The sequence below is a fragment of the Leptopilina heterotoma genome, unplaced genomic scaffold, assembly GCF_015476425.1.
Source record: "Leptopilina heterotoma isolate Lh14 unplaced genomic scaffold, ASM1547642v1 Lhet_142, whole genome shotgun sequence".
Taxonomy (NCBI): Eukaryota; Metazoa; Arthropoda; class Insecta; order Hymenoptera; family Figitidae; genus Leptopilina; species Leptopilina heterotoma.
The window spans coordinates 1388712-1412002 of NW_025110861.1; the positions used below are offsets into that span (position 1 = coordinate 1388712).

Sequence of the window (23291 nt, forward strand, 5' to 3'; positions counted from 1 at the left end):
ATGATAAAGAATATTTAAGAAAAAACGTGTTCTTCACTTTGTAATCTGTAATATTCATCATGTATCATGTATAATACTCGCACTCGACAACGTGGAATAAATTTTAAAACCTTGCAATATTCCGTTCAACTTGTCTATTTTATATAGTAAAACAAAGAAGCTTAAGTACTTATTAAACATAAAATCAAATGTTTTAAATAAAATGAAAGCTACTAATAATTTATGTCAAATTTTTTATTAAAGGTCACATGGGTCAGGCGAAGGGATAGACAACTACTGACTGTTGGTGCCACGACTCATTCCGTCGATTTGAGATTCATGATTAGGCCTTCAAACACTGACTGGACTCTTCTTATTCACAAAGTAACTCTTGAGGATGCTGGACTCTATGAATGTCAGGTAATTAAATGTTTGTTGTATTGAAAAGAATTCTTTATGTGTGTAAAAGATGGCTTGTGTTTTGTGATTGTTTATAGATACAACAATACTCACTTTTGATGTTTGCAATATCAAAAATGAAAAAACCATTCAGGCTTGTGTTGGGTATATGTGGTTTGTAAATAGTGCAAAAATAGGAAACAGAACAATTTTTTTAATTTGAAAAATTTAATGTTGACAAAGCAGTACGGGACTCCAAATGGATAAATACTGTGTCTATTTAACTTTATTGGGAGTTTTCTCATCTGAAAATGTAATCATTCAGGAATATTTCTCTTTATTTAAAAAATTTAAAAATTGTTTGCATTACAATTCTCGTTTTGAGAGCTGCCAAAGAAAAAAGTCTCAAGATTATCGCATCGGTTCAGCAATATTCAAAAAATTTTTAGTATCAATTTCAGAAACGTGTTTTCGAGAAATCATCAAATTTCTCAACTTACATAGAATTATTAACACTAGACCCATTATAGTCTCCTAAGGTTAGTGCAATATTTATGCCGTAAAAATATTACTTTCAACGTCATATTCCGCCTAACTATCACGTAACTTACAATAGCCTAAAACACAGCAGGCGCGCGCGGTATGGCGTGTTTTAGTCGGAGGTTTACTCTTCCGGCTGTAACTTCGTCATTTATTAAGATATTAACTTTAAATTGTTACCAGACATTCTTGAAATGTCAGGGTTCAAAAAAATTAAAAAATATACTTATTACCATGCTTGGTGTGGGTATATCTCCCCACAGGGAGTTAAACTATATAAAATTTTAACCTCAATAAAAAAAATTGTAGTTTTTCAATAATATTTTGTCAACCTCTTAAGTGTTTTACTTTTACAAGTACTCTAAAATGCATGGATGCTGTCTTTTCGGTTTGACGACGTTTTCAAAAGTCGTGACACATCTATCAAAATTATATTAGTTCGTGACGTTTACTCATACGTCATAAACTGAAAACATTTTGACAGATGTGTCACTACTTTTAAACTTCGTGAAACCATTCATTTTCGTTTTGATAGATTTTCCTAAATTTTGTTAATCTATTAAAAGTTTTTAAATATTTGAACTTAATTGCAGTTTTTTTTAATATTTGTTATTATTGTTTTTGCAGTAAATAATACAACGATCATATTATAATTCTTTATAAATAATAATTTTTATTTTAAGAATTAAATTTTTTGTTAAATAATAATGTTGAATTAATTGTTAAAACTTTTTTTCCGGTGGGCCTTCGACGTCTAAAATAGTGTATGAACATCCTTGAATTTAAAAATCGAACTATGATTTATTGTTGGGCGTGCATCCGTGCGGCTACAGACAGTCAATTTTTAAAGTCATTTTCTAACATTCAATATTCAGAAAAATAATCGGTTTTTTATTTAAATTTTTGAAAAAATAGTATTTTAAAGCCTAGATCAAAACTGTATTATTATTTTAAAGACTAACACGATTTTTAAACATATATATTTGTAACTTCTCAATATTTAAAAATTATTCATTTAGTGATTAATTAAATTTTTATTTTTATAATTTTTTCTAAGAAACAACTGAAAGGAAGGACATTTTCCAAACTGATGTTTTTACAATACATTTTCTAATATTTAAGTGTGTAAGTCAATAACAAAATTTTTTCGGTATTAAAGTTTTAAATATTTTAAATTCAGATAAGTAACTATTACATTAATCTTTATCTCAAATTTTTCATTTTTTTTCTGAACACTTTTGACTTCACTTAAGCCATTCAGTTAACTGCAGATGCTTCTTCGTTCTTAATAGGAGCTATATTAACACAAGAAAAGGATGATGTAGACCTCCCTGTGGCCTACTACTCTAAAGTTCTAAGTGAATGTGAACAACTATATGATGAAGCAGAAAGAGAATGCTGTATGCTGTTGAAAATTTCCGAGCTTATCTATATGGACGAGAATTTACTTTACAATGTGATTTTAAACCTGTGCTTTGGATGTTATCTATAATAAACCCAGAAGCAAGACATTTACGATGTCGGTTAAGACCTAGAGATTATGATTATAAATTCGATTATAAAAAGAGCAAAGCAACATCTAGAGCTGAGGCATCATTCGAAAACCCTTGCTTAAAAAAAGCGATAGCGACTTACAAGTAAATCTGCTAAAGTGCCATCCGCCTATCTTATACAAAATAGTCTTCTTCTGCAATGAACATAAAAATATTAAATTTGAACTTTGTTTAAGAATTTCCATAAAGTTTTTAGAGGTGAAGATTACCCTTACATTATCAGTGTATGTTGTATATACGGATTGTCTTTTTTTATTTTAATTTGCGACATTCTTTAAGCCCTAAGCTGGATTCCCACTTTAAATATTTAACTTTCTTTAATTCAAGATTCTAACTCTTGTCTTTTTTCTAACAAGAGTCATAATATATCTATTTAAAATTTTGAAATTTATAAATTATCTCGTACAAATTTTGAATTAATATTTTCAAATTAAACTTGCACTATAATAATTGTGTGTGTGACGAACTGACTTCGTCACAATTTATCCCTATGGGATAAATAAACAATAACACCATAAATACTTACACAACAACACATAAAAGACAATTTAAACAAATATTGGTTGCCCAGAAATTGTAGGATAAAAAGAAACGGGATAAAAAGACAGAGAATTTGATATATTTTTCAATTGATTTAGCTTTGCATGATTAAAGTCAATGAATTCTTTAGCATTTATATTCTACAATACTTATGAGCAAATCTAGAGTGGTATGTCCAAGTTTAATGAACCAGGATCACACCACTGTCAAAATGCAAACAATGCAAAATGCACCGGTCGATGACCGCGTGTTAGTAAGAAAATAACGATTTCCACACCCGATCTTCGGTGCACGAAATTAATCGAACTGTGGAAATCGAGGAGTTGGTTTTAGATTTCCTTTAGGGAAGGTCGTCAGAAAGGTTATTCAGTTGGAAACCTGAAATAAATAGGTTGTTTGTTTGATAGAAAAGAGATTCCTTATAAGTAGTAAAGTGGAAATTAAAGTTAAAGTTAAGTCAAAGTAGATAAAAATATATGTAAAGTCAAGGCAATTACGGAAAATTCCGGAAGTTAAAACCGGAGTGTAATATTCTAAACGGAGAAAAAAATATAAGTGTATACCATAAGAAAATATTAAAGATTAAATTGAAGAGCAACCAAAGTAAGTCGAATTGTATTTTATGTCATATAAGACTATAACACACTACACTATACACATAATTATTGTAAGATAATAAAATTGCGTCAGAATTGACTCAAAATAAAGTTTGTTATTGTTTAAATAAAGAGTAAAGTAAAATTTGGGAGACGCCTCCTTTTATGCACATGAAAGTTTGAATTAATACAATTATATATTTTGTTCATTAGCATAACTTTTGTTTTAGTTATTTAACAAACCTTTATTTCCTAAATTGACACTCCGCCTTAGAAATAGGGATTCTCACCCCGCAGGCTAAATTAATAGTCTGTTATGAGGGGGATCCGTTACCAAACGGGTTTAAGGGTTTCAGATTTTTATCCGTGTAACATTCCTTTAAATTCTTTCATTGTAACGGTTAAATTATTGTTAATATTTAATTCGTTTATTACAGTGTGAAAGCTCCTTTTTTATTCATTATCATTAAAAACTTAAGACTAATTAACTTTATACCTTGACAGGAATCTGAAATCTTAATAGAATCATGAAGCTCACTGTAAAAATCAATACTGGCAAAATGTTGATCTACAATTGAAGTCTTCTGTGCACTGACTACAATATTTTGAAGTGGATGCGGAACATCATTAAAATTAGAGTTCATTTTTTAATGATTGGCATAATCTTTATTAGAAAAATGTTTCTCATAAATATTTTTTTTCCTGAGTTTCATTATTACATTATTTTAATTGTGAGAAACTGTTTTTGAAACTTGCTCTTCTTAGTGGAATAATGCTTAAAGGAAAAGTAAACAATTAATATAATTTATCAAAAGACTTGTAATTATATTCTAATTTTATTCCCTAATATTTTTTGTTTTTTAATAAACACACTTTTATTTAAATATTCCTTGTGATATATTTAGGATATCTTGAGGTTGTTTGTGTCCATTCAAAGGACATTCTAAAGATATCTTATGTCCTAGAGACATCCTTAGGACATAAAATGTATTTTGGAATGTCTTTCGAACGGACATTGACGTCCTAAGGATGTTCTAAAATCATCCCATGTAACAGTGCCCACACGGATATTAATAACAACAACTTTTGAAAACAATCAAACTGAATTACCTTTGTAACTTACAAAATCATAACATGCATTAATTATCATGACGGTTCTTTTATGATAAATTAAAAGTTATGTAAAATTCAATAAATCATTTTCCCTTATTCGTCAAAAATCAAAATTCGCACCAAACATGTCTGTCAGACGCCAGTTAGTTTAATTGTTGAAAAACTAACAAAAACAATAATTCAATAATAAAAAAAGGTAAAACAACAATTCTCTATAAGTCAAAATAATCTCAAAGGAGATTCCGCTGAGAAAAGTTAAGAAGGGAAAGTATAACCTTTTTGAAACACGACTTTTAACCAATAATTTTACTTACTATTTCTTGTCAATTTATCCTTCTGCTATAGTCTACTCTACGAGATCACAAATTATATTATATACGCCATGTGCTTTCGTCGTCTGCTACATTTTTCGCGAAACGCCGGTACACACTTGTCATAAAGGGGAATTTACATTTCTCCCTACGCCTTAAAGTCAAAAGGACTAACGCGCTAAACCCAAAATCAAATAATTATTAATTGAAATTATAATAATAAAAAGAAAGTAAATAATGAACATATCATGACGAAACCACCTCGTCACATTATTTATACATTTTTTATTTGCAAATTTTTAATTATTAACTTGGGTACTTATCGTCGACTAATTTGAACTTTTTCACTTATTTCCGTCCACGTAAAGGCTCTATTTGAATTTTACCAGTAAGATATAAGTATCTCAAGGTCACGTCTTGTTTACTTTTACTCGGAATAATTCGTGTTTCTTCAAAACTCCTGCAGTTTTGCGCAACAGGAAAGTCATGTAAAATGCCCCCTTCCTCTAAGCGTTTCATCCCAAGTGTTCAGCACATCCTTTTTGTATTGGATGGTACCTTATACGGTGATTACGGTTTGACGTGAAAATCATATTGGGACATTACTCTTAATAATGTTTGCTTACTGTACATAGAATTCCACCATGAATTAGCAAAAATGCAATCTCAGCAAAAGATATGGGTGATTCTCCGCGTAGCGCACAATTTAATGTCCCTCATGTTTTTTAAGAAATCAGTTTCATATATTCTAATAAATTCAACGTGGATAACTTATTTCCATGATAACAAATAAAAGTCTATAGTCGTTTTCATTTAAAAGTTTATAATTTTACTTAAAAATCTATTTTAAGGTGCTAAAACGTCATGGTCTAATCAGTCCCCACCACCATTTCATAAATAAAATGTTATTTTTTTAGTAAAATATAATAATAAATATTATGAATATTGACATTTTCTTATTGTCTAAGTTAGTAGAATTGAGAAAAACAAAACTGTGCCACTGTGCCCCCCCTGGATCCGCGCCTGAGTGCCCATTTAAGCAGTACTAGAACTTACGGTGAACTAACTTGAATATTACTTCAGCTTAGCTTCTGTAATGGTAATAAAAGATGAATATAATGAAAAAGTTAGACTCTGGTTAATAATATAATAGTTTCAAAAAAATGTTCTAATAATATGCAATACTAAATGTTAAAAATAATTTCTTTCTTTTAAATACAGGTAGCTACCCATCCTGTTCAACAGAATTTTGCTCGATTGAGAATCACAGAGGCATATTCGGAAATCCCAGGAGCTCCTGATCTTCATGTTAAACAAGGATCGAGTCTTCGTTTAGAATGCGAACTCATGTCAGCCACAGAAGCACCACTTTATGTGTTTTGGTATCGTCAAGGTCGAATGATTAACTACGATTCAGAGCCTGGTGTTCAAGTGGAACTTACAAAGAGTGGATCTGTTCTCTTGGTTCACAATACTAAATTAACACACGGAGGGAATTACACTTGTGCACCAAGCAACGCAAAACCAGCGTATGTTATGGTACACGTAATTGAAGGTAAAAATAATTAATTAATAAAAAATTATTTTCTTAAAAAAGTTAGTTGTTGCACTAACACCCTTTTGTTTTTGACTTATAATTTGTGCCCAAGTAGATATTAAGCGGACATATGCATATTTATTTACAGCTAGGAACCTTACCTAACTACCGACTAAGAACCTAAATTGATTCCCTCTACTTAAATAATTTTATTAAAAATTCAATAAAGTGTTCAACTTTCGCAAAATAATTTTTGGGTCGGTTTTGGGCACCATGAAAAATTTACTAAAAAGAGGAAAAAATTAATTAATTGACACAAGATTTCTCTGACCCCTCCTCCCACATTTTTTTCATCATTTTTCTAATTTAAAAATAATCGATTTTTATATTTTTGAAATAACTTTTTTACCTATTAAAATTTTAATTGATTCTTGCAAAAATTATATTTCTCGCACGAAAACGAATTGATTAATCTACATAAAGTATACATTCTATCAGCATTTATAAAATTAATCGTTATTTACATTTTTAACAAAAAATTCAAATTTTGTATTTTTGAAAATTTTATCTTAAAACTTTGAAATTATTATTCAATAATATAAATTAAGCCAACCCATAAAGCTTTAATTTCATCAAAGTTTAAAAAATAGGTTGCCTTTTTTAAGAAGAAATTTTTTATTATATTGAGAAAGAGAAATCATGAAATGAACAACTTGTTTAATTTTATTTTTTGATTTTGTTGACTAACGGAATAAATTAAATTAAATATAACTAAAAGAATTGTTTTAAAGGTAAATTTACTTAAAAGTTATTTCTAAGGTAAATAAAAACGTGTCGGTATTATTATTATTATTATTATTATTATTATTATTATTTATTGTGGTAAAAACATGTTACTACAAACGAATTCATTCGGACCAAATGTTATTTTATATATTTCTCCAACGTTTCGAAATACCAACCATTTCCTCTTCAGGCAGTCTATCAAACAATAATATAAAAATTTAAAATGTTGAACAGTGTCAAGAATGACACTGTTCCTCATTTTATACAATAGGATGATTTTAAAATTTTACACACTGAACCAAATCTCAGTAAACGTTTATTTGCTGAAATGATTTTTATAAAAAAGGATAAAAGTTTAAATAAGATGACAGATTTGGATAATTTTGATAAATCGTATAAAATAATTTTGGATTTTATTTCAAAGCAATAAATACTCATTTCTCTTATTCTCTGTTCTTGTATTGTTTTGTTTATATACGTATGTATTATTGTAAGAGGGCAATAGTATTTGGAGCTCAGTTGATGTTGTAATTTGATAGCTGACACAAGTTAAATTTTATTTAATTTTACTCGTTTGTCCACGTTTAATTTAATTTATTTGCTTGTGTGTTTATATTATTATTTATTTATTATTTTTTAATGTCTTGTGTGATAATAATGTTTTGTCTATTCATGAAATTTATTTTTTGTGATTTTTGTGAATGGATTATTTCTTTTTTGTTGGTTCGTAATTTTTTATTATTTAATTTTTATTATTTTTTTATTATTTTATAATTTTTATTATGTAATTTTATTATTTAATTAATTTAATGAATTTGAAATTTTCTTTTCTTTTATTTATTTTTTTATTATTTTATAATTTGTATTATGTAATTTTATTATTTAATTAATTTAATGAATTTAAAATTTTCTTTTATATATTAATTTCAAGTTATTAGTAGTTCCAATTTATTATTTACTTTAATTTTGATTTTCACTCTATTATTTTTTCATTTTAGTTATTATTGACTTCAATTCCCATTGTTTTCCAACGTTTTTGGGTTTTACGTAAAAATTAACAATTTTTTTTTATGACGATTTTTATACTTTTATGACGATTTGAAAAAGATGATGTAAACAATATCACTGATTTATTTCGGTAAGAAATGTTAAACTCTTATTATTTTGTATTTATTATAATTCTTAATATTGTATTAATTTGTAAATTCGTTTATCACATTTTAAATTTTTATATTATTGTTTGATAGACTCCCTGAAGAGGAAATCATTGAGATTTCGAAACGTTGGAGAAATATATAAAATAACAGTTGGTCCGAATGAATTCGTTTTTATTTACCTTACAAATAACTGCTCGGACGTAAAAGATTGATAATTACTTAAAAGTTTTTATTCGATTATTTTTAGTCCTTGAAAATGTGACGAGGCCCTACGATTTCTCTTTTAAGTACAAGGACAGATATCGCACAAGACGACTTTTCAATAGACAGGAAGCATTTCCCCCGAAAACCGGACTAGACTGCATTCCTTACGCAATACAAAAGACAACCATCCTGACTTTTCCCAAAAAGGACTAAAAGGGCAGATTGATGTTGACTGGCATACGTGTGAGACGCATTTTCTCTCCGCTTTAAAATAAAAGTGTAAAATAACAAGTGTTTGTTTTATAATAAAAAATAAAGTATTAAATTAAAATACTAATTTATTATTTTCCCGTCACAAAATTGGCGATCCTGCCAGGATAGTTCGACACGATTACGATCAAAATCGACTATCTTAGTGCGAACCAGTGGAAAAAAAGAGAAAGTTTTGTGAAAAAAAAATTATTATTGTGGAAAGTGGAAAATTATTTTTGTGAAAAAATATATACATATATATATATAATTATTTTGTGAGAAATTATTATTGTGAAAAATTATTTTTTTTGTGAAAAAAAATAATTGTGACGGATTATACGGTGAAATTTTCACTGGAAATCACCGGAAAACACGAACTCGGGCCGAATTAAGTAAGTTCGACAGTGATTCCGTGGGTGTAAGTCCTAGAAAGGGTGTGACGTCACCCAACCAAGTTGGCAACGAGGGAGAAAAATTCTTACGAGGACACTTTTCCAGCCCAGCTGTTCAACTTTTCAACGTGAGCTCTCTACGGAAAATTCACCAAACCAGTAAGATAGTATTTACATTATAAGTATATGTTGCTATTAACTCCGTAAATAGTCTATATTGCGAAAATAAAAATATAATAACAAAATTTAGGGAAATTTTATATTTAAAACAATTTTTTACGCTGGCTTTTAAATCTTATCTTAGGCATTTATCCGGTTACGAATCCGCTAATAATCAGTGTTTACAACCAACCCAAATTAATCCCAATCCCTTTAATCTTTCAAACACAAAAATGGCAACAGTTAATTTAGAGACAATTGCTAATAGTCTTAAAGAAATTGTTTCTAAAGTAACAGTAATCGAGGAAAATCAACATAGAATAAATTCAAGCCTCGCGATTCTTAACGACGAAAATATAAAACGCACAGAGGAAATAAAAATTTTAGCACGACAAAACAACGCATTGCTAACCGAAGATGACGACACCGAGAATGAAAATAGTAATAAGGAAAATAGTCAAGAAAGAGAAAGTTTCGCGGACGATAGAAGAGACTCGTCGAACAGACATCGCAACGGGGTATCTCCAATACTTCAAACGAACGTTGTCCCTGTTAGTTTGCTACCTGCTAAAGATATTATCCGTACAGTTGAAACCCTCAATGGTAAAGACGATATAGGGGTACAAGATTTCATTCGTCGCGTTAAAAAAGCAAAACAAAGATGCAGTCAACCCGAATTGTTGTTAGATTTTATATTGACTGAAAAAATTACCGATGACGCTAAACGTGCAATTCGCTATGTTCCGATCAATTCTTTTGATGATTTATATATTGCCTTACAACAAAATATGAATCTCGGATTATCCGTAGAATTATGTCGCGCGAAATTAGACAACTGTCGACAGGGTAGTGATACCGTCCAAGGATATAATTTGCGATTTCGGCAAGCATTAAATGAATTGAATTATGCAATACAAGCCGAACACGCAAATGCTACAGCCCGTAGAATTGCTTTGCAATTAGAAGAGACATCTGCCATAAAAAAATATATCATGAACTTACGGGATGATATTACTTTTTTGATGTGGACACTTAATCCGGATAGTATTGGTAAAGCTCAACAACAAGCTTTAGAAGTAGAAACCCGATTACGTGAAAAAGCTCGACTACGATCAGGCGCCGCGCCAAGACTGGTCCCGCGTGCGACACAACTCCATACTACATCCAATCATTCTACAAACCCAAGGCCTTTCTCTAATAGTGGAAATCCATCAAGTTCACATCGGCCTATCGGGGCACAATGCAACTTTTGCAAAAAAAGTGGTCATTTAGAGAGCCAATGTTATCAAAAAAGAAATCAACAGAATTTTCAATCAAACCCCCAATTAAAACGACCACCAAATCGAGTTCATTTCACGACCGAAACATCCTCAGCGGAGGAACAAATCGGAGAAACACAAACACCACAGGAAACGACGGAACATTCATCGATAGAATTACACGAATTTCCGGACGACTACAATCAGTGTCAGTACGACCAACAGGATTTGCTCGACCCTTGCGATTACTTGTGGACTCCGGTTCATCAATAAATTTGATAAAAAATTCTTTACTTCCTCCATTAATTATAAAAGAAGCCTGTAAAAAAGAATTCCAAATGGGGAATTGGAAACAATTTTCCGAATTTAAAGTCGAGATTAATTATCTAAACGAAGCTCATACGTTTTACATCGTAAATGATGATTTCCCTCTTCCTGAAGATGGTATAATGGGATTGCCATTTATGCAAAGTTACAATTACAGTTTATCAAACGTTAACTTAAAGTTAAATCAGCAGAAACATCCACTAATCGATGACGGGTATATTATCCCGCCAAATCAAATCAAATTGATCAACATCCCTGTATTTGAAAAAAAAGGTGATGTTGTAATTTTTGATAATCCACACATTCCTGATTCTATCTATTCAATAAGAGATCGAACGATCACTGTTCCCATTTGTAACAACTCTTCGCAATTTAAACACATTAATTCCAACGAATTTAAATACCAACCTATCAAATCAACCATCCCTGACGAAGAAATTCATCTTATATCATGCAGCGACTTATCCAAACGGTTAAATCTTTTAAATGAAAATACTCGATTAGATCACATTGAAACAGATTTTAAAGACATAATTCAGAAAATTGTACACACTTATCACGATATATTCAGACTGCCTGGAGACCCTTTACCAGGAACACGACTCGCAAGCCATAAAATAGTTCTAAAAGAAGATAAAATTATTAATAACCGGTCATATAAACCTCCAGAATGTCATAAAGTGGAACTTACAGATCAAGTTGAGGATTTCTTAAAGCAATTTATAATAAGACATTCAGATTCTCCTTATAATTCTCCAGTTTGGATAGTCCCTAAAAAAGCAGATGCATCAGGACAAAAGAAATGGCGAGTAGTCATAGATTTCCGAAAGATTAATGACATTACCGATCAGGATTCATATCCACTGCCGGTTATTGAGGATATTCTTGATACCCTTGGTAAAGCAAAGTTTTTCTCTGCCTTCGATCTTAGTGCTGGATTCCATCAGATTCCCATGGAAGAAAGTTCAAAAAAATTTACAGCTTTCTCTACTCCAGAAGGTCATTTCGAATTCGAACGCATGCCATTCGGATTAAAAAATGCACCTGCTACTTTCCAGAGGATGATTAACAATGCTTTGAACGGGTTAATCAACAAAATTTGCGTCGTATATCTAGATGACATTGTAGTTTTTGGATCTACCATAGAAGAACATAACAAAAACTTAGTTACGCTGTTCGAAAGATTACGCCAAACTGGTCTGAAACTTCAGCCCGATAAATGTGAATATCTTCGACCAGAATTAGAGTATCTAGGTCACGTCATTACGGCTGAAGGCGTTAAACCGAATCCAAAAAAAATTACGGCTGTTACGGAATTCCCAAAACCCAAGAGCGTTACCAACATTAAATCATTTTTGGGACTTTCGGGGTATTATCGCAAATTTATAAAAGGATATTCCACAATCGCTAAACCTCTTACGGAACTGACGAAAAATACTAAGGAATTTATTTGGACTCAAAATTGTCAAGATTCATTTGATAAATTGAAAGATGCTCTCTGTAGTGCGCCGGTGTTAAGATATCCCGACTTCGAAAAGGAATTTGTACTTACGACTGACGCCTCCAATGTAGGGTTAGGAGCCATCCTGTCTCAGGACGGGCATCCTTGTTATTACATATCTCGTACCCTCAATGCACCTGAACTGAATTACACCACGACTGAAAAAGAGTTACTTGCAATAGTATGGGCAACAAAAAGGCTCAGACAATACCTATTAGGCAGGAAATTTAAAATCCTCACGGATCATCAAGCACTGAAATGGCTATTTAACGTAAAAGACCCTTCATCTAGATTAATGAGATGGAGACTAAAAATGGAAGAATATGACTATGAAGTTGAGTACAAGAAAGGTTCGGAGAATACCGCTGCTGATGCATTATCTAGAGTACAACCAATCCACGAGTTAAACGACGACGCAGACACTACAAACGCTGAATTTGATTTGGAATCAGAATTACCTGATATCGAAACCATTGAAACACCTCAAGAGCCTGATTTAAATACACCCGTACCTTCACCTCAAAATAACGAAACAATTCCAGGAGCGTTGTTGCAAATCCCATTAGAATTGCCTACTGAAGATAATACAGGTGACAATGACGAAGACCTTGTCCACTTACCACCAACAACACCTGTCAATAATGAAATACTACAAGAATACTACAGGTGGTCTGAAAACAAGACAGACACACGTGAAGTAGAGAAACCTAATGCCAATGGAAAATTATGGAAAAGATTTACTAAGAGACCAACTAACGATTTGAATTGTATCACATTACCCCAATACTCTGACAAAAGTTGGCTTAAAAAATTAATCGAAATCACGGAATGGTGTGTATCAAAAAAATTAAGTATTCTCCGCTTACATTTTGACGATCCAACTATCACTTCCATAGAACGCATAAAACTTAAGACGTTGATAGCATTCATTAGTTTTAAGTACCCACAATTAAAAATTCTCAGTTGTTATAATTCTACCACAGAGCTTACCTTAGAAGAACGAGAAAAAATAATCAATGAAAGTCATGGATCAATAATGTCTCAACATTTTGGAGAAAACAAATCAATTCAGAGGGCCAGAGAATTAGGAACATGGACCAACATGGAAGACGATATTATAGATTTCATAAAAAAATGCCACACCTGCCAAACCCACAAGCTAAACCGTATTAAACGACGCTCTGAAGCTATTATCCCTGACACGCCAACGACACCTAATGACAAAATCGCAATGGATATATTCGGTCCCCTGCCAATCACTTCTCAAGGCTACGAATATATATTATCTATTCAGGACATGTTAACTAAATACCTTGTACTCATTCCTTTAAAAAATACCCAATCCGAGACAATAATTGAGCAACTTTTTGATCATTTTATTTATATATTCGGATCACCAAAACACATTTTAACAGATCAAGGGCAGAATCTAGTATCAGAACTGGTGCAAAATTTTGAAAACTTATTCAGAATTCAACATGTTAAAACAACTGCGTTCCACCCTCAAAGTAACGGTGCTCTAGAAAGATCTCATGGTACCATTAAGGATTTGATAAGAACAGCGATGGCAGATCTACATACTGAATGGGACTCGACACTTAAATTTATCTGCATGGCCTATAATACTATGACTCACGAAGGCACCGGTTTCAGTCCTTTTAAGCTCACATTCGGAAGAGACGCGAATGTTCCGTCAGCATTAGCTACAACACCTAGTTTAAAATATCCGGAATTAGTACGATTATGGCAAGAAAGACATGAAAGATATATTAGGAAAGCTCAAGAGCAAATAATGAGGGCAAAAGAAAAATATAAACGAATTCAAGACGCTAAAATTGTTTTGCCCCAGCGTTTATTTGACACAGGTGATCTCGTAATGCTAGAAAACACGAAAGAAAACAAATTAAGCCCTGATTGGAAAGGTCCTGCTGTTGTTATAAAAGCTCTCCCCAAAAATAATTACGAAATATTATTTAACAATAGTCGATTCACTATTCATGCTGACAGGTTGAAAACATACAACTATTAAATTTCAGGTACAACATGTTTCTCATCTGGATATTTATAATAATTGAAGGGGTTCAAGGAAACGTCGTAACCAGGTCGTTAAAAGGCACCACCATCTATGCCGAAAATCTTGGAGTCACAAAAATGTATCACCAGACTTGGAGACTTATATTAGGGATAGACGTCTCTGGTATCAATGACCATTTTCAACAAATTCAAGAAAACTACGAAAGGAGTCTCAAAATGTGTAACCGTTGCTCAGAAGAACTAACATTGAAAGCATTGAATAATAGGATTGTTAGGTTAGAAGAGAGTAAATCGGTTCTGAACCAAATGCTTGGAGTTGGACGTAGAAAGAGAGGATTCTTAAACATCGTTGGTACCCTGTCTAAAACTCTTTTTGGCACTTTAGACGAAACCGACTTAACTTTGATAAACCATGAATTTGATTCCATATATTCTGATAACAAAATTCTTGCTGACACACTCGGGAATCAAACAAGGATGATAAAATCTTGGCTAAGTTCAACATCTCATGATTTACAACTAATGAAAGATCACTCCATTAGTTCTGTCAGCGAATTAAATAATATTCTCAATGCTACTAATGCTAATCAACAAAACCTCCTTATTTCCAATATTATTACTTTGTGCAGTATGGCTATAAGTGAATTGAGTGAAGAACTCAATCTTATTATCGATGCCATAAACGACGGTAAACATGGAATTGTCCACCCCCAAATATTGACGCCTTCCATTCTCATACGGGAACTGAAACAGTTCGAAGATTCTTCCAATACTAAATATCCCATTCGTCTCATTACGCAAAATTATCAACACATCATCGACATCTCCGAGGTCTCAATTGCCATTACAAACAAAAGGCTTGTATATGTGTTACGAATACCAATCTTAGAATATGAAGATTTGCAAACACTTCACTTAATCCCAATTCCCATCCAACATGCAAATGGATTCATAGCTCCAATTCCTACCCATGAAATTATTTTAGTAAACACTGAAAAAAGCTTCTACATCCCTAGCGACATGTTTGCGCTACGACAATGTAAAGAAACTAACGATCTGAGAGTTTGTAAACGCGTTCAACCTTCTTATTTAATCAGCGAAGTACAAAGTTGCGAAACTAATATTCTTAAAAATCAGAATAAAGTTATCAACGACCACATGTGTCAATTCTCTGCTTTTCAGATTATTGAAGTAGTATATATACCATTGAAAGATCCTAACCAATTCATTATCATTCCACAAAAAGAAGTAGAATTAAGCGCATTATGTAATTCACAATCTCAAACAATTGTAATAACAGAACCTTCTTTAGTTTATAGTAAAACTGATTGTATTCTACAAACTCCAAAATCTATATTAAAAATGCATCAATCCATGGAACGACGAACTGATATTATATATAAGAAAAACATATCGTACACAATTGATCAGTCAGACTTTGAATTGTTAACTTCACAATTACCCACTGTACAAGACTCACTTCACCACGAAAACTTAAAATTTCTACGACAAAACTTAGATTTAATGGAAAATTCACTACAAAAAATAAAAAATCGACGCAGAAATAAAACGTGGATAGAAAAGGGAACAGATTTTATAACTTATTTAGGTTATACATCATTGTTAATTGTATTTTTGTTTACCATGTATAAGATAGGATTTTGCGAATTACTTAGCAAATTGATACCTAAAAATTTGTGTATAAAATTGTTCTGTGTAAATGCTAACGTAAATGCCACGCCAGTAGTCCATTATGCTTCCGTTGCTTCCGCCCCTGAGCAAGTAATGACAAATGATCCAGTCATTGTCTCAAAGTCTGTTAGGTTGCGAACTTAGAGACTAAGTTCAATCTAAGACGGGAGGTGTGACGAGGCCCTACGATTTCTCTTTTAAGTACAAGGACAGATATCGCACAAGACGACTTTTCAATAGACAGGAAGCATTTCCCCCGAAAACCGGACTAGACTGCATTCCTTACGCAATACAAAAGACAACCATCCTGACTTTTCCCAAAAAGGACTAAAAGGGCAGATTGATGTTGACTGGCATACGTGTGAGACGCATTTTCTCTCCGCTTTAAAATAAAAGTGTAAAATAACAAGTGTTTGTTTTATAATAAAAAATAAAGTATTAAATTAAAATACTAATTTATTATTTTCCCGTCACAAAAATGAATTTAAAAATAAATAAAAAGTTATAAAATTTATCATGGTGGATCCATCATAGTGGACGAGTTTTTTAAAAAATAAATGTTGCTTGATACTATTGCTATTCAGCGATTTTTAAGGTCGTAGAATATAAATATAATATCAAAAATTCGGAATTTAGATTTTATTGTTGACATTAAAATCTGTATATGAATGGAAATATATAAACAGAAAAAAAGAATAATATTTTTGACAACAATGTGTATTCGTTGACCGAAAAAAACTTTTTGTATAACGTTTTGGTTTTGCAGAATTTTATTCAATAGAAAACCTTTTTCATTATAAAATGACTGTATCTCTTTTTATATACATATTTTTGAAGTTAATATTTAACATCCAAGTTTCATGAGTGACCACCGTGTACTTAAATTAAATCTAAAGTATAACGTTTCATTTAAATTAATACCAAAACCGTTTAAATTAAAATTTATAAATGAATTTTAATTTTAAATTTCCCAACATTACCCAAGAACAATTAATCTGTTTTTCGAGTGAACGGTTCAAATACTGTTTACAAAAAACTACCCTCATTCAGATTATATTTTGCGGTCACATTTATGGGCCTATTTATGATCCTACTTACAAAAGTTCTTTTAAGGAGAATTATAAATTACAATGTTAAAGAGTTTGAAAAACATTTAATTATTCATGTCAGTTTATGGTTTGTTAGTGTACCTTATCTTCTTGTTCCAATTTCACAACGTTTCTCTAGAACATGTTAAAAATTCTGATTTATCTCGACAATTATTCCACGACTTCTGTCATCACTGAATGAATTATTAAAAGTCTTATGTGAGTTTCTAATTTTGTTTTTCAGAGGAGGAAAAGCCAGCTGCCATGCACGGCGGAGACAGGAGAAACTTAAGTTCTGCAATTTTGGCAAGCAACTTTCTTATGTCCTTCTTGGCGGCCGTCAGCTGGAGGATACCAACTTTCACAAGCCTCTACCCTACGTGAAAAGTGTGTGCCGTGAAAAGAACTTGAAGAAACCTAGGTTGCAAGACATTTTAAATCTAAGAAAAAGCCCTACGGGTTAAATTCCCTCGGGTATCAAAGATCTTCGACGAGTTTATGGGCTTTCCCAAACTATCGTATCGAGTCGAAAAACAGTTTAACTAGAGTATTCTCATCGAATCCCTTATCGCGATAAAGTTTATTTTTTAAGAATGAATTAAGAGGGAGAATAGAGAACTTCAACAAACATGTATGCCTGTAAGAAGAGTTCGGAAAACTTGATTCAAAAACTAATCGATATGTTAGAATTAAATAGAGGTTTTATTCGCATTGTATTATGACAAAAAGACAAAGTGATAAAAAGTGGCATGTGTGCCACTATACTTGCTCTTGTAAATAATTCCGAGCTCACGGTAGTGAAGCCTTTTATATGTTGTATAGTTTGCATGATTTATGTATATTATTAATTTTTAATTATAAAGTGAAACGTTTCATCGTGTCGAAAGGAACATTAATTCTCTTCTGCGCTCTTTTTCTCTCGTGAATATAAAAAACAAAACTTTTAAGGACCTCTTTAAAAAAAATTCGTATTTTGATCCATACAATTCGAATATTTTTCTCGTCGACATTTTAACGACGATGCCTCTCAACTTCTACGCGTACTCTGCTCTACTAATTTTCCGAAAGTAGATGTCATTGGAGAAATACTGTTCTGGAGACGCTATTAGTGTGAATAAAATATGGAATCATCCTAATGGATATTAATTAATAAAGAAAGGAGAAGATAATTATCTCTTACACATTTAACGAATCATTGCTCATAAAGAGCATCAGAAAAGAAATTCCCCAAAAATGTGGTGTCATACTTTACTTCTTACTTTAAAATGAGAAAAGATATCGTGATCGAATTTTAAAGCTAATTAGGGGAGAGTATACAGTATTAGACTGTTTTCTTTTTTTTAAATAAAATTTTGAAAATAAGTATTGGAAAAATATATGATGTTTTATAATTAACGAAAATGAATTCAGCTTAACTTACATATAAACGAGAAAAGAATTTGAAACAATATTTAAAAGAGATATAGAGAAAAATAACGGAGTGAGCTTTTCTCCTCGGTTACTGTAATTTCCCGCAAAATTATTTCAACATGCAAATAAGTGGTGAACTAACGGTGTGATAAGACTGCATTATAATACAATTACAAAAGCATTTAAATATCCGTATCTTATAAAATGGGTCATTTTCCACAATATCTTCAATTAAAAATTAGATTTTGTTAGAATAATGTTTCTTAAATTCTGCATAAAAAAGAATATTTATTTTTTATTTAGAGATTTGATAAAAATTACAGAAGCTATGAATTATTAAAATTTGAAGTTCTCAGAAAATATGTACGTTTCCCACCATACTACCTCTAAGAATTTCGTTTAAAAAAACTTTTATATGTATTTTTTAATACTTCAAAAAAAAGGAAAACCTACTAAATTGAGACAACTTTTAATCTGAATCTTCAATATTCCAGCCTGATATTCATGCTCACTTAAAAGCGAGTAGTAAAAAATAAGAAACTACTTTTTCGAGGAATTTCTTCCAGGTGCTCTTAAAGGATTTATCATTTTTCTTTTATAAAATTAAACATTTATCACTAAAGCATCATTACAAAATGTCTCATAATTACCTATGATACGTACCGGGTGTTCAAACAATATTTAGTATTTAGAAAAATTAAACCTACAGAAGAAAAATTGGTTTCTTTATTAAATTTTTGTATAGCATTACATATAAAAAAATAGAAAATCTTTTCAAAAATAATTTTTTACATACAAACTACATTTTTTGAAATGAAGACTATTTTTCTTACTTTATAGGTTGAAAGTTTTAAATAAGTTTACAAAAGTTTTTAAATTGAGCCTGAGTATTATTTCATAAGTTGGTAAGAATTCCTGAAGTGGTCCCTTCATTTATTTTAGGTAAGGAACATAAATGATACCTATCTATGCATAATCAACTAAGAACATTCTTTATTTATAACACTAAAAATTATACTTTACATTTATATTCTATATTTATCGAAAGTAAATTTCCTATTTTTGCTATAGAATTTTTTTTCATTAAAATCTTTTGCCTGTGTAGAATTTTCTCTTACTTTCCTTACCTACAGCAGAAGTTTAGAATGTTTTTGCTAGAAAAAAATACAGGAAACTGTTTATGCCTTTGCATTTTTAGTGACGCTCGGATCTTGATAAAAATTTTGAAAGGGAAAATATAACGAGAGCATTAAGATGCGAGCACCCTAAGATGACTTATACAGAACTTTTATTTGGCAATCAGTATTTGAGATTACTTTGTATATATTATTTAATATAATTAACAACATTAAAAAGTCGGACATACTATTTATTTATACATACTATTTATTTTAAAAAAAAATTTTTCTAGAACAGTGCAAAATTTTTTAAAATTATTTATGACTTAAAAAAATTTTTAATTTTGAAAAATCGTTTGAAGGTCTTATTATAGAGACGTCATGAACTATCAAAACAGAGATATCGATTATATTCTATATACTCAAAAGACAATTAAGGGACCACTCCATAAATTCTTACCTAAGTGAAAATTAATTATAGATGAAAGAGAATAAACAAAATTTATTAATTTAGAAAATTCATTTTTAAATTCCTCATCTAAATTACACCCTTGGTGTGCCCAGTTGAAAAATCTTTTATAAAAATATGTTTTTCAATATGATTAATACAGATTATTTTTGATTACATAAAATATCAGAAACAAACTTATTCTAAATGATCAAGAGATTTTTAATTTCTTAAAGCACTGTTAATAGTATTTGACCGTTACAGAATAATTATGTACCAGTTAAACATTATATTTGTAATGTAGAATCATTATTTTAAAAAATTCCATATCGGTAAGTGGAATTTTGCAGTATGAATTTTAGATTTTCATGAAACTTTGTGTCCAAAGGTCTATCTATAATAAAATAACCAAGTTTAAAAACTATAATATCTATAAATTAAACTTTTATTTTAAAACTCTTTATCACATTTGAAGGTCTGTATGACAAAATGGTTGACAGGTTATAACCTGATGTTTTTAAAGAAGCGAAAAAGCAAATTTAAAATTTCTCCGGATTATTTAGAAAGAAACTGTCAATAAGAAAACCGTTTTGAGATCTTATTGTTTTACCAAAAGAACAATTTTTTCAGATAAATCTACTTAAGAACGAAACAAATTATGTTGTCTGGAGGTTTCTTTGAATGCGCAGATTTTCTTTAATATTACAATTGCAAAATAAAATTAATTAATTAAACGTATACTTGAAAAACAGTTTGTTAATAAATTAATAACAGGATTAAATTAAAAATCAAATTTAAAAACGTAATAAAGAAGAAAATCCTTTTTTAAAAGTTTATACATGAATTTAATTATAAGGTTTTAAATTTAAAAAAAAATTATCCCATCACTTCTTTTGTTATGCCTTCTTTCATTTGTTGTAACTTTAACCATGTATTTAATATGCTGCATATTATTTAGCAACGAGGATAACTGTGATAAAATAAAAAAAAATGTCAAAGTTTCTTTTTAATTTGTCATTACTTGAAAGAACTATCTGAGGAATAATCAATGTACCCTATTTTATTCTATTTTCAACTTAAATTCTCCGCTTGATAATTCGACTATACGTGATAATTATTATCGGCGATGAAGAGAAGCCCTTCGAGAAATCTGTAATCCGTCGATAAAATCTAAACCCTCTTTTGAGTTGTTCCGGAAAGGGGTGCACGGAACTACCACAGTGGTTGCACTTATAAGTTTTAACACCCTTCATAAAGCACCACCAAACCAGAAATAATTTTTTCCGTTCGGTTGATAATTGTGATGAAAGCGCGGTGAAAGAGAGTATGCGTCAGATAATTTCATTTTTCATACAATAATTCTCAAAGTTCGACTGCGATTGATTTTATTTTGTCTATAAAATTAAGTGTAAACATATGTGTATGAGAGTATGTTTAAGGAATAAATGTGCTCATTGACATTATGCGTGTATTCATTGTTCTTGATAAATGGATTCAATGTACATAAAGTTCAATACATAAAATGACAGTTCAAAGTCAATAAACGATTAATTCTATCATTGTTGAAAGTTTATTTATTCTTCTATTTAAAGATTTTAATGAATTTTTTGAAAAATTGAAAATAAGGTAAGTAAATTAAAGTTAATAGCATTTTTTTTATATAATTGTATTAACTATTATTAACCGATGGTATATTACGGTAATGATATACCATAGTCACTTTGTGGATTGCGAGCGTCGAAGTTAAGCATACAAATTATGTGGTAGGTTATGTTGGTCCTACGTCCTCGTTATCAATATAATATGTCACGGCCGAATTCCGTAACTTTTAAATTGTAAACAAATAATTAATTAATAATAATAATTTAATAATTAATAATTAATTTTTATTTAATAATTTTTTTATTAATTGTAAACAATTAATTTATAGTACTAAAAAAACTAACATTACATACATCATTCACACACAACATAAGATTTTGTAAACACATCTTAAACATTTACACAAAAACAACCCTTTGTAAGTTCAAGTCCGGCAATTGGCCGTAGTGATCGTGAAGATCAAAATAAAGTTTGCATTCCTGAGCAAGGGATTTTCTCAAAAGATTTAAGAGTTGAATAAAAAGTTTGTTTAGAGAAAGTGATTTTATTTAAAGAAAAATATAAATAATTAAAAAGTAAAGAAAGGTTGAATTTTAAGAGATATATTTGTATATAAAAATATCTATAGTGTCATAATTGTAAAAGTAAAAGAATTAAAAGAAAATATTAAAATAAAAGAAGCGAAAATAAATAAAAAGAATTCGTAGGAAAGAAATATAAAAATAGAAGAGTTAAAATTAAAAGTGAAATAATCTAAAGTCAGGAAAAAGGAAAATAGTTCCATAAAAGAATAAAAGAATATTAATTAGAATATATATTTATTTATAAGACAACCTTTATTTACTGGGTTTGGGTCTTCAAAATGTGTGCAACTCGAAGAATTATTAAAGTTCATAGTGAGATATCAGTTTAGTGGACCTAGATTCAGTATTTCTTGATCCTTTTAAATTAAATATTAAATTCAAAATTCTACTTTAACACAATACATATTGGAAGGGGAGGACTCTTTCATTAAACTATAACATTTACAGAACAACAGATATTTTATTTCTAGCGCCAGGATATTTTACTAGAAAATATCTAAAAGATTAATTTATTTAATTTTAAACATTTGCCAGACTAATCCAGAAATTGTTAGGAAAATTCCTAACAAACCGCAGAGAGGGAGGTAAGGAGATTAACACATCAAATATTACACTGTCACTGAATTTAGATTTATTACAAATAATTTTATTCAATTTAATTTACTTTAAATTCTAATTTTAGCTGAATTTAGAATTTAAATACCGCATGA

The 23291-nt window shown here is 30.3% G+C and overlaps 2 protein-coding genes across 6 annotated transcripts in view; both read left to right on the forward strand.

Moving 5' to 3' along the window:
- The window catches only part of LOC122498078 (igLON family member 5-like), a 222252-nt gene extending 200318 nt beyond the window's left edge, over window positions 1-21934 (forward strand). For all 5 annotated transcript variants that reach the window (XM_043605627.1, XM_043605629.1, XM_043605628.1 and 2 more), the window contains 3 exons: window positions 244-399; window positions 6253-6586; window positions 17664-21934. In XM_043605627.1, coding sequence (XP_043461562.1) covers window positions 244-399; window positions 6253-6586; window positions 17664-17803 — 630 coding nt within the window. In that variant the 3' untranslated portion in view covers window positions 17804-21934. The remainder of the gene's footprint in view (window positions 1-243; window positions 400-6252; window positions 6587-17663) is intronic.
- LOC122498077 lies at window positions 9262-16792 on the forward strand. Its single transcript, XM_043605625.1, has 2 exons — window positions 9262-9518; window positions 14642-16792. Exon 2 carries the CDS (start codon window positions 14649-14651, stop codon window positions 16473-16475), a length of 1827 nt encoding a protein of 608 aa, XP_043461560.1. The 5' UTR covers window positions 9262-9518; window positions 14642-14648; the 3' UTR covers window positions 16476-16792.
- Window positions 21935-23291: the final 1357 nt, after the last annotated feature.

What these genes read in the sequence shown, in the direction of transcription:
- LOC122498077 (XM_043605625.1), top strand. Translation starts at nt 14,649, where the DNA reads ATGTTTCTCATCTGGATATTTATAATAATTGAAGGGGTTCAAGGAAAC.